Below are 23,394 nucleotides of genomic sequence, written 5' to 3'. Positions count from 1 at the left end.
GACAATTGCAAGATGCCTCCAATAAAACATGATTTAAATAAAACCTCCATCAAAATTTGTGTTAAAAATTATTGCATACTATGAAATCAGCAGCATTCAGTAATTGTACTAGGACCCCGAGCAGTCAATTTCCTCCTCTCTTTCATGCTGTCTCCATTATTTTAACATAAACAGCTTTTGGTGAAGCTATTTCTGGTTTTTAATGAAACTGCTCTTGAGCAATATTTAAGTTTGCTCTTTTGTAAGAGAGTACTCAATTTTGGTGTCTACAGGAAACATCTGTGATACAGATCTGTGGGGAAAGGTACTGGCAAACTTCTTCTAATCCTTCTCAACCATAGCAAATCCCTTAAGTTTGTTTTTTTGTTGTGAGCCCTGAGACGTTGCCAAGTGGAGTGGCAGGCTGAGACACATGAGGTGGGGGAACAAGGGGATGACATGGTGGTGAGCTGAGGCAGTGAAATAAAGGCTGGAGGAGGCAGGTACTCCTCCCAGGATACGGCTGCTCTGGATGGGAAAGCAGGACCCAATTTCCCCTCTTCCTTCCCAGAGAGGGAAGCAATAGAATCCAGGATAGGGGATCATTCAACCGCTAGGGATTGGAGGAAGCAGAATCAGAACTGTTATGTACTGAAGTTCTCACCCTGGGCCAGCAGGGGGATACTGTAGATAGTTTTCACTCAGGTCCACATATGCAAATAGGGGATTGAAAGTGACGTTCAGTGATTGGATAGTTACAGAAAATGGTTACAGTTGCATTGTAGTGGAGCTCTATATAAGCAGGCTGGTTGAACCCTTCAGTTCAGTTCTGTTCTGGCCTGTGAATAAACAAGAGCTGTTTGAAGAATCGCTGTGTTGTCTGATATATTCACCCACAACTTAACAAGGACAAGGAGGCATAGCCTGGTCACCCAGGACCCAGCAACACTCCCATTGCTGGGGACAGATTCATCCTCCCTGATGTAGTGAGCACCTACATGCTCAGCAATCTTGCAAGGCACAAGAGTCTTGCAAGTAAGCTTGCCTTGACTGTCTTTAAAAGCTTGGTGGGCAGGTGGGCCAACCTGTTAGGACAACTCTGTTGCTTCAGCACAGTTCTGAACTCCTTGCCCCAGTCTCCATAAACTTGAACTGCTGGTTCTAGCCCAGATAGTCTTGACTTTCCTGTCATCTAGCCTGAGCGTAAAGGCTGCTGTGACCCCACTACCTGTTGCTGAGCTATACCTCTACATTGCCTCTGTAAAGATCTCACCTTGCTCTCAATTAAGAGCCTATTTTGTAATGACTGGAGTCAGATGAGTTTTAGCAGTTGAGGGTTGGTATATGTGGCTCTGCCATTAGGCACAGGGAGGTCGCTGCCCCAAACAGCTGGTTTTGGGTTTCATGGAAGGGCAGCAAATTGTTAGATATTTAATTATGTTGTACTTTTACTGTCAGGGAGGGCAAGAGGTGCTTGTGGGATTTTCTGACTTAGGTGGCAAAATAATTTGATCAATCTTGGGTCCTATGCACCCAAATTTGTTTTGTTTTGTTTTTTGTTTTGTTTTGGAGGGGAAGTACCATTTGCTATTCCAACTCAGGTAGCAAACTATCTTGAGCCAGCCTTGAATATATTTTGGTACCTTCACTTGACCCTGAACGTATCTTCAAACCTTTCTCATATCACACATCTGCATCTGCAAATAAAAGTCAGCTTCAGATAGAAAACAGACATGACCCTTTTGCAGTGAAATTTACCAGAACAGAATAAGTTTCACATTCACACTACAAACAGAGACAACAAAGGTTTTAAATGTCATGTGTGGCTGGTTTGAAATGTTGTCCCACAACATCTGGAGGACAGCACACTGACTACTCCTGTCTTAGACCTTATATCATCATAGACGTTCTGGAGAAGATGATGAGGCCATGGCAAAGAAAATGTTATGAACCATTTCTTCTCAAATATGCCTTGGTGTTTTGATAGTAAAATGATAGCCTTCTGCAAGGTAATTCTACCAAGCAAGAATCTACAAAATTATTCCATTTTCAAGTGGTTGGTTGGGTTTTTAAGCATTTGTTAATGTAATATATTTATGGCTTGCTTTTTAACCAATAATAATAGAGATACAAAGTTAGCATGATCAGATGTGTTGGCTGAATTCTAGTCACGTCTATTCCAAAGTAAGTCTTACTAAGTTAAAAGTATTTCACCTGCTTAAACAGCCAATATTGTGTGACTGTTTTATGAGTGATTCTCTGAATAAAAATGTTTCAGGTTGTAGACTCTCTGGGAGAAATTAAGCAGAGGTCCTGCTGTTTCTTACCGGCTGAGTGCTCTAATTGCAACTTGAGTCAATTTCACATATTTGAGTATTGCAGTTGCAAGCATTGCAAAGTCAATACTCTTTTCTAAGAAATATGTGTTGAGGGGTTAAATTAATTTTATTTCTGTAACTAAAACATAAAAAGAAACATTGTCAGTTAACATTAACAATAAAAACACTCATATGATCTTGACTTAAGCATGTAAATTAATATAGGAAATCCATATGTAATAAGCAGTATTCAAACTAGATTGATGATTGTAAGCTATACGTTCAAACAGAGAACATATCTTTGAGGGGTTTGTCTAATAAATTTATTAAGGTTAACAGAGCAACTTTACACACACACACACACACAAGCAAATTACATTCAATAGAAAGGATGGGTTGTAATTTTACAAAAGAACAGCAACAGTCAAAACAGCAGATAAAGCTGAATAAATCTAATTCCATCCAGATTAAGAAGTTATTAAAAGGCCTGGGACAATAGTAAGGTTTATTATGGCTGTGAAAACTAAGTAGGTACTAGGTGATATTTTCTGGAAAGAGTATTCTACCGCTAAGAAGGCCCTGGCTGTTCTTCCTACCTGCCTCTCCTCAAATGGTGGGGTCACCTAGAGGAGGCAGTCTGAATATACAGGTATGTTGATGTGGAGGCAATATATTATCTAGTGACTTTATTCCAACCCATTCAAGACTTTAAAAGTAAGCATCAGAACCTTCTGAACAATAGAGACTCCACTGCTCAGGGAACATTGAAACACACACACAGGCAAATGGTGGGACAAATTTCAGGGCCCACTGCTGTTGCCATTGGGGTATAAGTGGCATTACTACAGCTGATGAGGCCTTCTTGGGTAGTGCTGGTGCTGATGGGAACTCTAGGTTCACATGGTGTGCAAGTCCTGCCTGGTATCATTAACATGGCAGTGCCAGCCAGCTGATATGCTTGGTCCATGGGCTCTGCTTGGCTGCACCACCCTGTCTGTCCTTTACTGATCTGATCACAAATATTATTATTATTTATTTATTTATTTATTTATTTATTTACCTCCGAGTGAACGGATGGGGACAGGGTAGGGGACAGATACACAGCATGGAGAAAAAGGGAATTAGATAAGGTCAACCTAGAATCCACTGTCATTGTATGCAAGTACTTTACCCCTTGAGTTAATTCACACTACACCATATCCTCAAAAAGAAATACCCTAGCTTGTGGAAACTTTCTACTAATCTCATTATCTCTGATATGTAAAAACACACCCTCTTATACTTAAGCAAACTCCTCTTATTTCACTTATATGAGGTGGAGTACTGGATGTGGGTGGTGCTGTGGTCTAAACCACTGAGCCTAGGGCTTGCCGATCGGAAGGTCAGCGGTTCGAATCCCCGCGACAGGGTGAGCTCCCGTTGCTCGGTCCCAGCTGCGGCCAACCTAGCAGTTCAAAAGCACGTCAAAGTGCAAGTAGATAAATAGGTACTGCTCCGGCGGGAAGGTAAACGGCATTTCTGTGCGCTGCTCTGGTTTTGCCAGAAGTGGCTTAGTCATGCTGGCCACATGACCCGGAAAAACTGTCTGCGGACAAACATCGGCTCCCTTGGCCAGTAAAGCAAGATGAACACCACAACCCCAGTGTCGTTCGTGACTGGACTTAACTGCCAGGGGTCCTTTACCTTTACCTTTTTACTAGCTATACAAAATTTTATGGTGTATTTCCATGTTGCTTCCTGAAATGACCTGCAGTCATTTTTCTCCAGTGGCATTTGCAGCTGTTTCCTGAATCCGAGGTTAACTGGAGTGTTTGATAATTGTTGATTTATTATTATTATTTTATTTGGGTGCCTACAAAAACACCTAAGGCTGTGTGCCGGGGGTTTTTATGTGAACAAATTCTCAACAGTTGTATTCCCCCAACCCTGTGTGTATCAAGAAAAATCCAGTTGTCAACTGTTTCACAACCAGATGCAAAGGACGGAGTAATGTTAATATTATATGATATTTCTTACCCTTTTCCTCTGAGAAATCAGATACCCCTCTCAGCAAATGTACATTTGGAACTGAATAAAAATACAGTAAATAGTGAAGGCATCCCCCTAAAAAAAATATCCTGGGAAATATAGTTTTCCAGTGGCGTAGCGTGGGGGGTGCAGGGGGGGCCGGCCGCACCGGGCGCAACATCTGGGGTTAGGGCAAATCCACGGGTTAGGGGGCGTAAATCCACGGGTTAGGGGGCGCAAATTACTTGCCTTGCCCCGGGTGCTGACAACCCACGCTACGCCACTGTAGTTTTCTAAGCTATCGTTGGTATCATTTCCCAGGGTGGTTTAACAATCAATCCCTCTTCCCAGGGAACTCTGGGAATTTTAGCTCTCGAGAGGAATAGGGGGTTTCCTCCTAACAACTCTGAGCACCTTTAACAAACTACAGTGGTACCTCGGGTTACATATGCTTCGGGTTACATATGCTTCAGGTTACAGACTCCACTAACCCAGAAATATAACCTCGGGTTAAGAACTTTGCTTCAGAATGAGAACAGAAATCATGCTCCGGCAGCGCAGCGGCAGCAGGAGGCCCCATTAGCTGAAGTGGTGCTTCAGGTTAAGAACAGTTTCAGGTTAAGAACGGACCTCTGGAACGAATTAAGTACTTAACCTGAGGTACCACTGTAAATCAATTTTGCTTAAACCACTTGTAATGCTGTTTTATGCATTGCATGAACACCCTTCAGAAACAAAGCACACAAATATGACAAGAGAGCTCATTTTTTGGTATCCTGAGATTAAGCACGTTTATTCAGAACCAAGTGTGTGTCACTGAGCTCTATGGGACTGACGCCCGGCTAAGTTTGCATAAAATTGGAGCTTTTTCGTGTCTCGGTTTTAAAATGTCACCAGCCCTGCCTAATTTTCAGAGTTTGAGGGGACTTTAAGACCCAGGAGAATAAGAGAGGAGGAGGGAGGGCGGACAGGCGTCCCACCTGCTCTGCTAAACTAGAGCAGCAAACCGCGAAGTTTCATCTGCAGAAGTAGTTTGCTGTTGCAACGGCAGGTTAGGGCTGTGTCCCGGTTGCAGCTGGCCATGGGAAGAAGGTGGGGAAGTGAGATCTTCGAAGGAGGTGGAGATCGCCGGGTGCTACAGACGCCAGACATTGGGAAGTAAATTGCTTCCTTCCAACTCCCGGACGCAAAGGGCTGCTAGCAGCTTAGTAGGTTTCAACGACCCAGCTCTCCTCCTCTGCGCTGTTTACCTTGTCTGAAGTCGAGGAGCGGTTTTGCAAGATTGTGCATGAATCCCGATGGACTCTGCAAACGTGGCTTTGCACCCCGGCAATGAGGAGGAAAAGGCGCCGTCTCTTTCCGCAGCATGTTCCGCGTTAGCAAGCGCAGAATCCCCAGACCTGTCACCAGGAACCTGGAGGATCTGGATTCCGTTCAGAGCATCCTGCTGCACAGGTCAGTGCGAACCATTGTGAACTAAGGGTATGAGGAGCCGGGAGCCCTCCAGATGTTGCTGAACTCAAGCTCCCATCTTCCCAAGCCAGCATGGTCGCAGGCATGGCCAAACTTGGCTCTCCAGATCAGCGGCGTAGCGTGGGTTGTCAGCACCCGGGGCAAGGCAAGTAATTTGCGCCCCCTAACCTGGGGCAAGGCAAGTAATTTGCGCCCCCTAACACGTGGCAAGGCAAATAATTTGTGCCCCTAACCCCTAACCTGCCGCCGCTGCCAGCTTCTTCTTGCTGCTGCCTGGGCTGGTCGGGTGTGGTTCTCACCCGCGCTCAGCGCTGCGCTGGGCGGCCGCTGCACTGTCCCTCCCCCAGATAGTCCCTCCCTCGCTCTCTCTCCGCTCCGCACCGCAACGCACACCTGGCACCCTCCCCCTCCACAGTGGGCGGCGACCCGGCAGCTCGGATTGGATTTGCACAGCCAGCACTGCAGTGAGAGAGAGTGAGTGAGCCAGGTAGGGGCAGAGAGCTGCGAGTGCGCCCCCCCCAAATGTTGCGCCCGGTGCGGCTGGCACCCCTTGCACCCCCCACGCTACGCCACTGCTCCAGATGTTTTGGGACTACCATCCCCATATCCCTGACCACCGGTCCTGTTAGCTAGGGATGATGGGAGTTGTAGTCCCAAAACATCTGGAGGGCCAAGTTTGGCCATGTCTGCCTCAAGGGTGATGAGAGCTTGGAGTTCAACAACATCTGGAGTGCACACTGATTCCCCATCCTTCGTTAATGCTTCCCCTTGGAATGTGAGATGTGTTACAATTTTCTCTCTCTTCTCTTATGATGATGATAATAATTTATACCCTGCCCATCTGGCTGGGTTTCCCTAGCCACTCTGAGCGGCTCCCAACAAAACATTAAAAACACGATCAAACATTACAAACTTCCCTAAATAGGATTGCCTTCACTTTCTTTCCTGCACACAGCTGGGGTTACATGCATCACACACACCCTCATACCCCCCTTTCTAATTATTTTATTTTCTCGCATCGTTTCCATGTGGAAAATGCTCAATGTCATAATTCTGCATATAGCAGAGGAGTCTGTGATGTATTATAAGGGGCACCCTCAGCTCTCATAGGGCACTGGCCAGGTCTGATAGGCATTAACGTTGCCCTTATGCCTGCCAACACATTGCACATTATAATGTGAGACACACAAATACTTGTGACTATGGTAATGATCTTTATTAAGATACATATAGTACTTGAAATTGTTGGCTTAGATGAAGCCCCCCCCCCATACACACCCTTTCTGAGAAAGTTGGGGAAAGTGTGATGATTATTGTAAATCAAAATCATGGGGTGCTTAATTGCAAGTGAATGATGTAACTATTTTAATGCATGGTTTTAGTTTTTATATCCTTTGAGTTTAAATGTTTTGTGTCTATATCAACCTATTTTTCAGCAGCTAGACATCTGTAAGACTGAATGATCATATATATCTTTATTTTACTTACTGAAAAAGCATCATTTAACAGACTATTAATTCTTCTGAAGGTAAACATAGTTGACTCTTTTTGGAGAGAGAGGAACTGTTTTCTTTTCCTCCATCTACTTCATACACAAAATTGAACATTGTAAAAATAGTTATCCATCCTTCACACTTTATTGGTGTAATGTTGCTGTAGGTCGTAGGTATTCAACATGGTCCCATGTTACTAGACTGCATCTCCCATCAGCTTTGGCCAGTCTGTTCAATGGTCAAGAGTGATTGTAACATCTGGAGGGCACCATGTTGTCTACCTCTTCTGTAGTTTCAGTAAATAAAATTTCTGTGACAAGGATAATTGCTTCTTTCCCACAGTTTAGTTTTTCTGTAGTATAGTACACTATATCAAATGCAGAAACAAAAGATAAGTGGGAGTAGTATTCACTCTGTTGATTAAGGTATGCACATCACTTTGTCTCCCTGACTGAGATGGCAAATGGTAGTGTTGTAATAACCTGCCTTTAATTCCTAGTCTAGACGGAACAGAAAATAACAACAAAAAAGACTTTAAAATACTGCAGGACATCTCCAGTGAGCTTTACTTACAGACTGTGCAATAAAGAAATCATCTCTTGCTGTTTTCATATAACTTAATTTATAGACCCTGGTGCTGGACATACTGCTGAGGAGCAGACGGTAGCCTCTGTGTAACAGGAGACTTAATGTTGCTTATACAAGTAGCAGTTCAGCATGGCTACTGCTTTTGCTTAGCATAACCACAAGAAATTAAAGCCAAGAATGGCAGTTGTTAAAATTACACGTTGTTTCTCCATTTCTTCACTGATGAGTCACAATCTACATTTACTCCTTTTGAGATTCATCCAAGAAACTGACGACTGGAACACTCTTTTTAATGTTTAGAAAATAAAGTGTGCTTTCTTCTTAGAAATGTGCTTAGTTCAAAAGAGGGACTTATTTCTAAGTAAGTAAGTATAGGTGTAGGCTGTAAGCCCCAACTGTAGCATACAGGAGAGGAACGGGATAAATATTTACTAGCCAAAACATTGGCTGTGCATCTCTAGTACAAAAAAAAAGAGAATGGCACCTAAAATGAAAAACTGAAATGGCACCCAGTGACTACTACGTGCTAGCAGTTTTTGGAGGAACTACCTGCATGACAGGCAATTCCTCTATAAATTGCTGACAAATAGCATCTGACTGCATATTACATACATCTCTCCTCATTGAAGTTACGCTTGGCTCTTCCTCTGCTTTCAAGCTGGAGAAGAAACGTTTCCTACTCCTCATCCAGACCTATGAAGTGCCTCAGATACGAATGCAACTGAAAGGTTTCCAAGACTTGCAGCCTTAAGAGCTCAGTCCTATGCATGTTTGCCCAGAGAGTTAAATGGCACTTACATTCTTGTAAACACAACCGTGAACTCACTTACTAGGGAGTAAATCCACTGAACGCATTGGAATTTGCATTTGAATAAACGTGCGTAGGATTGTAAGGCAATGATCCATAGCACATTCTACCTAGGAATAAGTCCCACTGAATTTACACGTGAGCAAGGATTTGCACGTGCGCAGGATTGCGCTGCAAGGCGCCCAAACCCACTTTATCTAAGAGGGGGGGAACCCGTTGAACCCAGTTGAATTCATTTGTCAGTAGATTGCGTTGCAAGGCTACAGTCCTCGCACCTTACCTGGGAGCAGGTAAAGTGCGAGGACTGTAGTCTTGCGACGCAATCTACTGACAAATGACCTGGGAGCAGGTAAAGTGGGCTGTATCTGACCCACTGAACCGAGTGGGCCCTAGATCATTAGGCAGGGCGACGAATGAAAAGGGTATATAAAAGAGAACGTTTCCTGTGAGCAACCAGAGCGGAGCAAATCTTTGCAACGAGGAGCTTCCTAGGTTGCCATGGTTTCCGCACCCTGCGCCAATCGGCGAGCCGCTTGTGGGTCACGTGCTGCGCCTCGGGCTTCCGGAGTTCGCTGTCATGGCGGCGGGCTGCTGCAGATCTTCCTGAGGGGAAGCTTCCTCCGGACGCCATGGACAAAGCGTCGCCGTTGCCCTTTGAGGTTCCTCGAGAACCGCAGCAGCCTGAGGAATGCGAAGGCCGCCTCTCGCCTGGCAGCGGAAGCTCCTGCTCTGCGTCTCTGTCCAGCGGCTCCGAGTAAGGAAGAGAAGGGGGTGGACGCAGCCTTTCTCAACCTGTGACTCCCCATATGTTGAACTACAACTCCCATCACCCCGAGCTAGCAAGGCCAGAGCTCAGGGATGATGGGAGTTGTAGTCCAACAACATCTGGGGGCCCACAGGTTGAGAACCGCTGGAGGGGGGCGCTGTGTAATTGGGCCCTCCTGCTGCTGCTATTCCAGCGTTTTCTGTTTCTTACTTCCAAATGTTGGGATTTAGGCTGTTTTTTTATTTAAAAAAATCTGTCCATATGTTATTCTTTGCTACTCCGAAAAGATCGAGATTCCTTCCACCACAACCTCCCCTCAGTCATCGCATCAGATAATAGAATTGTGGAGTTGGAAGGAGTCACGAGGGTCATCTAGTCCCACCCCAGGCAATGCAGGAATCTTAGGCCCATCTTGGGACTTGAACCCAGAACCCTAAGATTAAGATCCTCATGCTCTGCTGACGTGAGTTTTTCCAAACTGCAGAACTAGGATCTTTGATGATGGATGTACTTGCTTAAAATCCCCTCCTCTCTAAACAGCGGTAACCTTCCTGTCTCTTCATTTGAACACTCTTCATGCCTCCTAGTGCTATGTACACACTGTACATTTAAAGCACTTTACTTCCCCCAGAGAATCCTGGGAACTGTGTTTATTTCAGTCTCTATATCAAACTTTATTTTGGCCAGCATAAGATAAAACATACAGATAAACTGAACACATAAGACTTAAAACAGGTGAGGGATAAAAACGAATAATTAAAATGTGATTATACCATACATAACTTAAAAAGATAAAAACAAGGACAAACGGTTAAAAGCAACCATAAGGGAAGGAACGTAAAGGAGCAACTGGGAACTGTAGTTTACCCCCCACAAAGCCACAATTCCCAGCACCCTTAACAAACTGCAGTTCCCACAATTCTTTGAAGAAAATGATTTTGGGGGGAAAATAAAAATAAGTTGTATACATGAACTATATTAGAATGGGATAGATGGGAATTCCTCACCTTTGTTGATTCTTGGCTAGGTTTACTGAAAAGAGGGCTGCTGATTGTTCAGTTGCCCTGGGCAAGAAATTCAGATATTCCTCCCTTTGGGGTGTAAGTATAAAATGTAAGCCTTCACTCACTAGCCCTGTTTTTGCATTTGTTCTACCCCAGTTGTAGCATCTGTGGTTTACATGCCCTCTCTCTGTTCATCTTCAGCCTCAAGCCCTTCAGGAGTTAGGTAATCAGGGTGCTGTTATTTCACAGAAGTATAGATATTTGTGACTCTTTAAATTTTATATTTCAGAATCTATGGAACTCCTTGCCACTTTAGAATTCGTCAGTGTATCACTTTTTTGCTGCCACCAATTACTTCAGAATGCTTTTAAATCCATCTAATAGCTTGGTATCATAGGCTTAAGCGTGAGATTGATACCGACACTGGAAATAGGATGAACCGTTAACTAACATAATTTATCAAATGAATATTTTGTATGTAAGGGAATACTGATATTTACATTGGGGTCATACATGTATTGGACAATTTCTAAGGACTCAAGAGCCACTATTGCTAACACCAGCTTCTAAGTGGTTTTACTGCAAGCTAAATTCCCTCAACCTTCACCTCAGCCAAATTCACTCAGTTGGGTCCCGATACTAGGTACAATCTGCCTCTTACTCCAAAGCTTCTCCAGTTGTACTTCTAATTGCTTGGACCGTTTAGCTGGTTTTAAAAACCCACTTGTGCAACCTTATTTTGGTAAAAATATTTGGATAGAACTTCTGATCGAAACCAAAGATGAATAGTGTTAATATACAGCTCTCTGCTGTCCCCTTTAACATTCTCTGTTTTTTACCTAAACCTCCCTCCTCATCTGACTCCCATCACAAACAGTTTCACTGTGAAGAACCTCTAGCCTACTGGAGTCTATTTTTCCAAGATCAATCACAATGAATTTACCTGATCCAGACCCGGTCTATAAATACCTTCTCTCCACTTTCAGAACCTGTTACTAAGCAGCTACCACTGAACAGGTTTGCCAGCATAGCAGCACAAGGCCTTGAACTCTGGCATCAACAGAGGTCAAATAAATATTAAAGCACAAAACGCAGACTACCAGACATACACACAGTATTTCTATACACACATGTATCCTGATGCTGCAAAGCAGTTTTTGCACCTCATTCAGACAAGTACTAGTACTAGTAATGCTTGCAATGTTAGCAGCCTCTCCTGGGTTAGAGCATGGTGATTTATTTGTATTCTACCTGTAAAGTGTCTGAGACAGGGGAAGAGTAGGAAAGTGCAACAGGAAATTTTTTTAGCCATTGTGTTCTTCTTTCTTTCTGCACCTTTGGCCCACAAACCATTTTTCCCATCACAATTCATATAAATTCAATCTCCCTTTATTTGCCTTCCCATGTCAAGTCTTAATGCATACAGCTCTTCCAGCAGTGGTACTAGACCCCAGGGTTTTTAGCATATAGAGTGTATAACAGAAGTCTGGCTTTTTCAGAAGCAATGTGCACATTTAAATAGTGCTATTACCTTCCAACCTGTTCCTTCTCTCAATCACGTAGAAAAACCCTTTCTTTGTCTTGTGATTTTTTCCATTCAGAGTAGGATTTTAATTGCTATCAGGTCCCTCCCATCCTTTCCTGGTAATCTCACATGCTCTTGCTCTTAAAAGTAGAAAAGCATCCTAATGCATCTGAAATTTTCTATCTGGTTTTAGTGACAGAACACAGATTATAAGCTCTTAAATTCCAGTACCTCTTTATTGGTAACATTTTAAACCACATAATTTGTACAGATGTTTTAGTTGCTGACTCTGAATAAAATCAAACGAGTCGTAGGATAATGCAATAAGTTGTAGGTTGCAAGGAAATATGAAACTTGATTTTGTGCTCAGATCAGTACCATATCCCACTAACTACGTCAAAATCAGAAATGTAAGACTTGGAAGGGAGCTGGTAGAATAGGCTTTGGTTTACAGTACGGTCCTAACCATGTCTGCTGAAAATTGGCTTATTGAATTTCCTGGGATTTACTCCCAGTTAAGTGGGGTTGGGATTGCAGCCTTAATTTCCTAATTATGTACAAATCATAGAGTTGTATTCAACTAACCCATACTCAGTCATGATTTCAATGGATCTGTGCTGCGTATGAGTTATTTGGATATAACCCTTAATTTGCAAGTCTGCACTAAAAAAAAAGCAGGACCTAATATGAACTAGAAGCTCTTTTGAGAAGTTAATTTAAATTTGACCATAAAGGCTGCCTCCACCATTTTCTCAAAATTATAGTATCAATCTTCTGTTGGGATCAAACAGACCCCCTGGTCATAGTATGCTATTGTTAGACCTGTCTGAGTAGAGTCTGCCTGACAAAAAATTGTGCTTGCCAGATGGCTATATTGTACCCACCAACCTACCCCTACTGCATCTTGATCACTTTCCATTTTGACAAGTGATCAGTTTCAGTACTTTAGATAGGCACCCATTCAACTTAATTGGGTAAGCTATGAGTAGCAACATTTTAAGAACTGTCTGGTAACCCTGCTGTGTCCCATGAAGCAAGCACATAGTAAGAGAGACAGTTCTGTAGTACTGGTTGAAGAAAGTGGGAATGGTGTCCAATACATTAGGGAGAAAAAGATCAGTCCATGAAGGAGCACAAGCAGAAAGATCCTGTGTTGTTGTGAGGCAGTGTTAGCAAATAGCTGGGCAGGTTAGTGTTTTGCTTCATACCTATTTTATAGTGGACTGTAGACATAGGGAGACAACTGAAGTTGTCAGTAACATCCTTTCTGAAATAATGGGGTTAAGAGTGATGGAGTTATATACTGCATCTCACACCCACATATCTGGCCACATCCTGCTAAACCATGGGCTCATCCACTCCCTTCTCTACTTGCTGGGGTAATGACTTTTGGTTTCCTTTAAACATGGCTGCTTGTTGAGTCTGAACCGAGGGTGATAATTTAACACTAACATAGTCAGTTTTAAAACAAGCCAATGTCAAACCATCATTTCTGAAGCTGGCTTGTTGAAAATAAGCATTGGATAAACCATGATCCCCCGTTGTATGTATTTAAAGGAAGCCAGGAGTAAAAATTTCCAAAGTCTTTGTTCTAGCCACATAGGATATAAGAGGGGGCAGTACACAAGCCCAAGGCTTCTTGCAGTTCATAAATATTGTACTAATCCATTATTTAGGATTACATGCAAACTGTGCCACTGTAAAGCAATTGCAGGGAATTGGCATTATTGTTTCTAAATTGTTTAACTAATAAAAAACAAGTTTAAAACGCAAAAGTAGCTTTCTTGGTTTGCCTTTATCAGTCTAAAGTGTCAAAAGGGGAACATTTTTAGATGTAACAACAGAAAATTTCTCTAATGTAGGCTAGCAATATAGTTTTAATTTGCATGCTGCTCATGATGCCCCAGCAAATATTTTTCTTTCCATGTGCTTAGACTGAACTGGAGATGGGGCAGGTTGCCTTGTCCTTTTAATCAAAATGAGACCTCTCACTTGTAAATGTATGGTTGCTTATTGAGGCATGGGTGTGAAAAGAATGCTTCAATAATGTTGGTTTCTATGATAGATGCTTTCGCCGGGTCTGAATAGTAGGTCTCTGTTGAATGCAGCTGCTTTAGACTGAGGTCTGTGGTTCATCCCATCCCCCTCCTTGTAAGTGCTTTTATGTTACTAGCTCCTGAGGGCTGCAAAATTAAGCACATTGTAGGTCATTCTGTCTTCACTGTCATTCTAATACTGCCCTTGTCTTTCACAGTGACCTTGAACCTGAATGGTTAGATAGTGTACAGAAAAATGGAGAATTATTCTATCTAGAGCTGAGTGAAGATGAGGAAGAAACTCTCCTTCCGGACACCTCTCTGGATATGCCTGTGGTGAACCGTGTCAGGTTTTGTGAAAATGAAGCTGAGGTTATTCGTGAGCGATCTCAAAAAGATAGAAAGAGTGAACACAGACTGGAAAAGTTCACTAAAATATTAAAATATAAAAGGTTTTTATCAAAACATTCTAGTAAGAAGATGTCAAGTGACAAATGCGATGTTCGTGCCTCTGGCCCAGCATCCATACTGAAACACCATTCTGGTCAGAGGGTGGAGGATGTGGCCCAGCAATGGTACAAAGATGTCTGCCTTTATGTAAATCCAAAGAGGCTATCAAATTCTGAGAGAGGAGAGCAGTTCAAGCTTCTGGAAGCATTAATAGGGATTATCCATCAATCTCCATGGAGAAAAACTGAAAAACATAATCACAGTATTGAATCTAGAAGTGCCAATGAAGAGAAACTTGTAGTACATGGTTTGATACCAGGCAGCTCAGCAATAAAGTCTGGTCACATCTTGATTGGTAAGTGTCACAATTTATGCAATTCTGGCCATGCAAGTCAGTATTGTGGGAGGTGAAAGGGTTACTTATTTCAGTCCAAGTGACGACTTTTTAATTGGTTGGCATGGTCATGGTCTTGCCATGGATCGAGGAATCTCAGAATCTCAGCTCTTTTTTGACAATAGACTTGTCCCTGCGGCATGTGCAGGCGGCAACCATATTGTGCAAGGGTTCCGTTACTGGCCCCCATGCGCATCAGCAGAGCAGGCATTAGCGCACCCTGAACTGCCCTCTTCCAGGTCTAAAAGGACCTGCATGTCAGCTGGACACACCTAAAATGGTTGTTGCTTGTATAGTAATAGCAGTAAGTATTAGGGAGTCGGTCACAGTTTGAATATTTTTCCTAATTTCAATGTAAAACATCTCCAATAGAATACCTCTCTAGGTTCCAATATTATTTTTCTTCCCTGAGCAAGCATGTTGTGGTAGCTTTCAAGCACACATACTCATCCAGTAAACACTGTTCCTTTAAAAAGAATTACATGCAAACGTGCACAATGTTAAGGTTTCCTTTTGTGTGCATATCCTTTTAATTCCTTGAATGGCACTTCTGTTTTTGGCTATACTGGTATTATGTAATACCTAATCTCATTAATGTTAGCAGAAATGAAATCCATTATGAACGCTACTGAGTAATTATGAACTTTACATTTATGGAAGGTTCATTTAGGCAAATGGCAACTTGGGAAAATGGCAACGAAGAATTAAAACTATTTTTTGTTCAAAAGCATATTAGCATTGAACAAAAGCAGTATCCCAAGCTACCAACTGCTATTTTATATTATGTTCTGCTTTCCTTTCTATCATACTTCAGTCGTTTGGCTTTGAACTGGTAAGTGAGCTGCATCTTCTGCCAACTCATATCCAGATATATAATTTCCTTATAAAGTACTTTAAAATTATAGATGTGCAGTGAACACTGGGTACTTTTAGATCTAAATGTGGCACACAGCAAAATGTGTATGTTACAAATTTTGTTATAGTTGGCAGAAATAACTTGTAATTAAGCACAAATACATTGCTTTTTAGTCAAATATCTTGATCAAATTTTGCTTTTTTGGCAAAAGAAATATGTTAGTGTAGTGTATTTAGAACTAGAAAGTTTTAAACGAACTGTACATCTTGCTTTTAAAATGAACACTTACCTTTAATTTTAAGAAACTGATGTGATTCCAGAGTTTTATAAAAACAAGCAAACATACAAAAACCCCACTTACTTTGAAACTTTAAATTCTCTACCATGTTGTTTCAGGAATAAGTTGGAATAGGACCTGAGTGGAATCCAAAAATGGAAGTAGGCATGGATACATAGGAGAAAATCATGCAACCAGATGGTGTTTTGTTTTGTGTGTTTCCACAGCAGTTGTCACTGCCAAAGAAACAAGTTGTTTGTTAAACTGGACAGCTTAAAATGAAGGTGATATTATGCTGTATGCCCAGGCTTCCTCAACCTCAGCCCTCCAGATGTTTTGAGACTACAATTCCCATCCCTAACCACTGGTCCTGCTAGCTAGGGATCATGGGAATTGTAGGCCAAAAAACATATGGAGGGCTGAGGTTAAGGAAGCCTGCTGTATGCCTCTGTGCTAAAACTCTTAAAGAACAGCAATCCTGCCTGACCTACCAGCAGAGGTTACCGGTACCCTTGTAATGATACAGGGTCCATAATAAAATAGCTATGAACATAATGAAACTTGGTCTACTATGGGTAAAGAGTTAGCCTGGAGCAGTAATCTAGCATAGTGTTTGCTGGGAAATGGCAACACTTCATTGCATTTGCCATCTCGCTAGCTGGGGTTCTGCCAATAAATCCTTTCATGTATTTGTAACCTGAATTATTCCATTTCTTTATTCTTGTTTCTTTCCTCCCTTATTTGAACGGTAGTTAAACCATATTTCCTGGCCTTAATGCAGCTAAAGTCAGTTGTGATTGTGTTCCACTGAAAGCAACGGGACTTACTCAGAACTAACCTTAGCTGGATCAGGGCCTACATCATTCTCATTTATTGCCTCCATACAGCTTTCAAAGATGGGCTAGGCAAGGCTTTCTCGAGACTATTCAGTGAACCTCGTGGAAGTCATTCTCTAACCACAATGTGACATTGACTAATTACAACATTGATACATGGAAATCCGTGTATTTGTTTAGCCATCTTTAGTAAGAATATTTGGTAGCTATCATCATAACTGGTAAGATTTGTTAGTATATAAAGTAGCACTGTAGAATTCATGTCAACCAACATCTAAACGGTTTTTTATTATAGAATCGCTTTACCTCAAATGTGCCCACTTGGCTGCTTCAGTCTGTGGGTTGCCACACAGTAGTTCCACACTTACAAGAAATCATTCTTTTAGTGTAGCAGCACCTACACTTAAGAACCCTCTGTCTGCTGACACCAGATAGGCACTTTGGCGTATTCTTTTTGGTGCTGGCTTAAAACATTTTTGTTTAGGCCAGCATATCCAAACACATTGATGTTGAAATGTTTTCAGTTTCTTTACTGTTGATTTTAATTGTTTTTGAATGTTTCCAATTACTTGTTTTTATTTATAATTTTAATATTTATCATAAACCACTTAGAGCTTTTGTTACTATCAAGCAGTGTATGTGTTTTGTTAAATAAATACAAATAAGTAAATTTTGAGAAGACCGCTATTTAAGACAGCTGTCTGAAATCTGCATGGCATATTTCTGTTGTGCACCTTATATATGAATCTATTTCTGTACCTTATTAAAGGGACATGGGAGTGCCCTTTTACTTAAGTAAGAAAAACAATGGCCTGCAATTATAAGCCTTAAAATTCTTGAGCTTGGCGTATATGGGCTATCTGATGAGGTCCATGAAAGTGCCAAATTTCAAACTGATCTGATTTTTAAAAAATGCCACAGGTGCAGCTGACTTTAAAGTAATGAAAATTGATACTTCATTCTCCCTTTTTCTGATTTTTGACCAAGTGTGTCATCCCCGCCCCCCATTTTTAATAAAACTATTGAGGTTCTTTATTCAGGCTTTATTTGTGATCTAAAAACAGTAGTTTTAAATCATTGCCGATACAGTGTAAAGTGGATAAGTATTCTTGCTTGCCCAGCTTTCTTTCAATGAGCTTATGCTAGTACAGGCCTATACCCTGGCTAACTTCTAAAGCATGCCAAGGAATTCTAAACTCATTTTTTCACTTTTTGTTTATTGCCTGCCATGCAACATTTCCCCCCATTAATTTTTCTGTATTCCAAGTAAGACACCTGGTATATTAACCAGGTGGGTAAAGAGGCTTGGAGCTACAAGAGCCTTAACAAGAGGCGAGATTGTGAGTTTTCAGTGAAAATTGGCATCCCTTACAACTTCTGTCATCATGGCATTTTTGAGCAGCTTACTCCTGCAATGCATTATTATGAAGGAATTGCCTAAAGAAAAGGTAATAACAGTGATACTCTGGTGGCTAGATTTTAGGTATTCAGTTTCTATCCAGCCACAATGGAAAATTTTAATGTTACAGCTGCAGGAGCAAAATAAATAAAAATGGAATCCCACAGCTGAGTACAGGAAACTTTATTTCCGTATTTTTTCCTCTCTAGTTTTTGAGATATTAGTTTGATTAATTAGTGGTAATTTCTCTTCAGGGAATCTTTTTTGGGTAGGGAGGTGCTGTGGGCAGGGGTAACAATTTAGGTTAGTGGTAACAAAATTGACATGGTTCAAGCTGATGAACCATGGTTTGTCTGGCATAGAAGCCAATCAGAGATGTAAGAGAGGAGAGCCCACAGCAGTCAGAAGGCTTTTTCCAAAAGAAAGTTTAGAAAAGCAAGATGATGTCATATTGGCCACTTGGCACTGATACTCACTATTGATTTATATAAAGCATTTTTATCCTGCTCATCAGCCAAAAATGATTCCTAGAGCGGCTTACAAATTTCATTAATAATAACAATTTATTATTTATACCCCGCCATTCTGGCTGGGTTTCCCCAGCCACTCTAGGCGGCTCCCAACAGAATGAATGATAATAAAAAAAATTTAAAATGATAAAACATCAGACATTAAAAACTTCCCTAAACAGGGCTGATTAGACTCAGATTTATAATCTAAAAAGACATGGCAGTAAAGGGAAACGGTTTGGAGGAGATGAGTGGGGGGAAGCAGACTCAAACTTAAAAGTTTTTTTAGTTGTAATGGCTGACTGAAATGGAAAAATTTCAAGGAGAGAAGGCTCAAGAAGTTGCTGGTCTTTCTACAGAGCAGGTGAAGAGGTTCTGCAGTCCCAACTCTCTTTTCCTCCTATATTAGCCTTTGGCTAATGAAATAATCTATTGCCTTTTAAACTGTGGGGTGGTGTTCTGTTTATGGTGGTGTAGAAATTTTATCATCATCATCATCATCTAATGGAGTGGCTGCTGATGAGGGAGAAGCCTGACAGAACTAATCTTCCAGCAAACCTAGGGAGACACTCTACAATCCCATCTCTCTCCTTTCCAGCGTGTTTTTTTGGGAGGGCCAGGCTGTCTGATTTGAATTTAGTAGAAATAGATGTGTGCCTGCTGGGCAAATAGAGAAATGCAAAAGTTGAGCTGGATGCTGTCTCAAGGAGAAACTTGCTGTTGCCATATAGCAACTTGCTTGATGCTGAGAAACCTAGAATTGGTACGTTCAAACATGGCAGTGCTCTTCCTTTTCAGTTGTGTTAGCACACATACTATTCTGAAGAATTCCTCTGTTGCTTCCAGTGATGACTGTGTAATTAGATTAGGAATGTGATTGACAGATGAATTCAAGAGTCAGTCAGACTTCTATATAAACTTCTGCTAAGCAGGCAGAATAAGAAAATGTTATTTGAGAGGAACCGGAAGTTGTTGGTTTTTACACTGGGCCTTCCAAGAATTACTTTACATTGGGGTGGGAAACCTTCGGCCTGTGGGCCAAATTAACCCTCGGTGTTCAGTAGTAGCTTAACCAATTCTTAACAGAAAAGCTTCTGTGCCATACTTTCTTATCAAAAAGTGTGTTCTTGTTCTGCTTGCCTGCTGCTATTTTAATCTTATTTTTTTGTTTCAACTTTCAGGAGATGTTCTTGTCGCAGTAAATGATGTTGATGTAAACTCTGAAAATATAGAAAGGGTTTTGTCTTGCATTCCTGGTCCTATGCAGGTATACTATACTCAGTTTTTTAAAAATTAGTGTTCTAAGAAAAACATACAGACTTGAAGCCTGTGTTTTTACATGCAATTTATACAAGTACATTTCTCTATAAAATGCAGCCTCCCCTCAAAATATATCCCCTTGTTTCGGAGTGTGGGGGAGTTGCAGGGGGGGGGAGAGAGAGAGAGAAGCATGTAATTCCACCCCAAGGGCAAAGTCATACTTGGAATAGACCATTGAAATCAATAGACATAAATCCATTGATTTCAATCTGTCTAACTAACATTCACCCCTTGTCTTTTGCCCTTGGATAAGAGATGGTATTATGCCTGAACTTGTTAGTTAAAACTAATGTTAAACATTGGATGGTTTCCAATGAAAATCTAGTTCACTGGCTGCTTTTAGTCAGACTCAGAGTTGCTGTAGTTACTGCAGTATGCTGGCATTTGAACAGGAATGGGCAATTTTGTTTAGTGAATTCCCTGTCCATTTATTAGTAGAGCATTGATTTGCATGTTGCTCAAACATTCCAGATAAAACCTTTCATAGCAGATGGCTGCTATGAATTAAATGCTTCCTGCATTTCTAAAGCTATTGGATAGTATTCAATAGAAATATTGTATTGCTTCTCACATAGGTTTCCCAAAATGCTGTATTATATTTCGCTTGTTCCTCATGTACTGAACAAGCTGAGCCAAAAGAGAAGCAGGATCACTGAAAGCAAACCTCTGGAGAGCTTTAACTTGGATGCTTTGCAATTGAAATTAATTCTTATACTGTAGCAGAAATTGACTATTTTTCAGGCTAATGCTAAAAACTTCTGAATAAGCCAAACACTTGTACTGTATTGTGAAACCTGCTCACTGTCACACTTTGGGATTAAGTTCAAAAGCAGTTTAAAGGACTGGTCTTCACCTAGCAGGTACAAGCTGTTAAATTATTTTAACTCTTACAATAGGTGAAGCTTACATTTGAAACAACATTCTTTGAGTCAAAAGATGCATCCCAACAAAGATGTAAGCAGACACAATCCTCCATGAATAACCTGCTCAAAGTGTTGTGGAGAGACCATTACAATGACCCACAGTTCTCTATCCAAAGTATACCACATATTATTATGTACCTCTCACTCAAACTGGATTCTGATACATCTAAGGATGAGGTATGTATTCTTAACATAAAAAATTTTGAAACCCATTACTAATTCTGAACTACAGTAGTAGAAATAAAGAAATATAATACTCAGAACCGTGTGTGAATTTCTGCTGTGGTTTTTTTTTTAAATAGCAACTTTCTAGTCTTTAGTGCTGTGAAAAAAATGTTTTAAAATGTTTTAGCAGGGGCAACTGATACCTTGTACCCAGGGAAAGTGCTGAAGGAAATTAATCTGCAATGAAATCACTGTTGCAGCTAGTTTTAATCTTGTCTTGCACTATTAATATGAATGTTACATGCCATTGTTTCAGCTTGGTGTACCTGAGCTTGCTTCATCTTTATATGATGTGTGTGCCTTAACAGAGCAAGTGCTGCCCACACCATTAGAATTTTAGTGCTCATCTAAACCAAGGACTCGGGCTTCATAAGCTCTTTCTGGTATGCAAATTCTGAAGTTTTCATAAGATAGCTCCCGATTTAATACCATGAATTTGAATGAGTTTCATAGAGGCTACGGTTTTTTGTTTACCACAGAGCAGCAGACTATTATCTCCTTTCCCTGAGAAAAGACACTCTTCAACAAAGGGTGCTTTTTTAGAGTCCAGTTCTTGGAGGCTCTTGCAGCCTTTCAGCTGCACAGTTCTATGTCAAGAATTCCATTCAGTGCTCTCATAATGCCCAAGCTCTGTTGATTGGAGGAAAAGTACATTACATTAGAAACAAGCAAAATTAAAATGTAATTTATTTACTGTCAAACTAGTTAATAGAACGCTGCTCTGTTTAGAAAAAAGCCACTGCGTTTACAACTACAATTTCTTTTCTTTTATTAAGTCCATTATCCCTGGCTTTTCTACCCATTAAACCCCCAAGACTCCTTTCAGTTTGTTTTGAAGATGCCTAATCTGGTGCAGCAATACGTGTTAGACCTTACCAACACTTAATATTTAGAAGCGAAGCTGCTGCTAAGTTCTTTGTTTTGCATTTTCTTTTCTTTCCCTGGGAAAGAGTATAGATATTTCATAGATGAACCTTGTAAAAGCATTTTTGTTCATTAAAAAGGAATAAGGTTTTTTTCTCCGTTTTGTGCAGTGCGATAAAAAAAACAAGCCCATTTCCCCCCCTTGATGAGACAGATTGATGCATAATAATATCCTTGTTAGTTGGGCATTTTAAAGACAGATAATTAAACTCAATGAAAGTGGCACGGACTTGCCAGTTCTCTCAGTTGTGAGATTGAAGGTCCTTTTTAATAGTTTGAAAAGAAAAATTTCCCAACAGGGTTTTGGTACTGCCTAGAAAGAAAAAGAGAAAGAGCCTCCAGGACACAGTTAAATTAGTTAAGAATAATAATTAAGGTTGCAATTCTAAACGAGCTTACTAGGACACAGTGGGACTAACTTCCAAGTAAATATGCCTAAGATTAACTTTTAAATCTGAATCTTGAGTCTTGTTTTAAAAGGTTTAGATAATTATGCAATGGTATCCTGAAACAGGTGACATCATATTTCAGTTTATTTCAGACTAGTGTTGAATATCACCCACAAAATTAAGCATTACAACTCATACATACAGTAATTGTAATTGTAAGAAAACAAAATAGAACTATCTATTGATAGTATATGCTTTTCACAGATATATTTTTAAAGCAACATTATCTGCAGTTTTTCATGTAGGAGATTTGGGGGGGGCTGCTAAAACCTGCTAAAATATAATTCATCAATAATTCTTTCTTAACTGATACACAAACTGGCATTTTTTGGCAGCAAGAAATTCTTTACCAATATCCCATATCAGAAGCTTCCCAAAAAATGAAAAGTGTAAGAGGAATATTTCTTACGCTGTGTGACATACTGGAAAACATGACAGGAACACATATAATCAGGTCAGAGTCCTTTATTTCCTTCCTTTTTCTCTCCTCTGCCTTGTGGGCACAAATTTTATAGATATACTAGTTTTACATCAGTAATGTTAAACTGTCTCATATAAATTATGCTGCTTGTGGAATTTGCAAATAAAGAAATAATAAAACATTGACTGAAAAAATAAATCATATAACTTTGTAGCCAAAAACATCCACATTACCACTCAGGAAAAAGAAACTTGAATTGTTATTGGTGATGATAGAGTTCACCCCCCTCTATCCAACCTTCCCCCTAATTATAAGCTCAAAATCACAGAATTAACCATTTTACTATATAGCCACTATGGCCAGCTAATCAGAGTTATGGGGCAAGGTATTGTAGCCTATATATTTCTTTATAAG

The 23,394-nt window shown here is 40.7% G+C and overlaps 2 protein-coding genes and 1 long non-coding RNA gene across 5 annotated transcripts in view; 2 read left to right on the top strand and 1 right to left on the bottom strand.

Annotated features, from left to right (window-relative positions):
* LOC309350338 (putative CENPB DNA-binding domain-containing protein 1) overlaps window positions 1-23,394 on the top strand; it is a 136,096-nt gene that overhangs the window by 73,226 nt on the left and 39,476 nt on the right. The window lies entirely within an intron of this gene.
* INTU (inturned planar cell polarity protein) overlaps window positions 5,339-23,394 on the top strand; it is a 34,032-nt gene continuing 15,976 nt past the window's right edge. For 2 of the 3 annotated variants that reach the window (XR_014160294.1, XM_081876735.1), the window contains exons 1-5: window positions 9,233-9,420; window positions 14,216-14,802; window positions 19,900-19,985; window positions 20,935-21,138; window positions 22,895-23,013. Coding sequence is in view for 2 of the 3 variants with exons in the window: in XM_081876735.1 (XP_081732861.1) it covers window positions 9,296-9,420; window positions 14,216-14,802; window positions 19,900-19,985; window positions 20,935-21,138; window positions 22,895-23,013 (1,121 nt within the window). In the remaining variant the exon portion in view is untranslated. Of the gene's footprint in view, window positions 5,760-9,232; window positions 9,421-14,215; window positions 14,803-19,899; window positions 19,986-20,934; window positions 21,139-22,894; window positions 23,014-23,394 lie in introns of those variants that run through there. The other variant, XM_081876736.1, reaches the window with a different exon arrangement.
* LOC309350474 lies at window positions 14,578-22,887 on the bottom strand. The gene is made up of 3 exons (XR_014160414.1): window positions 21,661-22,887; window positions 16,059-16,210; window positions 14,578-14,691 (listed from the first exon to the last, which is right to left on the bottom strand). It is a non-coding gene; the product is annotated as an uncharacterized lncRNA (long non-coding RNA).

Source organism: Podarcis erhardii, assembly GCF_964252035.2.
Source record: "Podarcis erhardii genome assembly, chromosome: 9".
Taxonomy (NCBI): Eukaryota; Metazoa; Chordata; class Lepidosauria; order Squamata; family Lacertidae; genus Podarcis; species Podarcis erhardii.
Note: the sequence above shows the minus strand (reverse complement) of the source record. Positions and strands in the feature narration are given on the sequence as shown.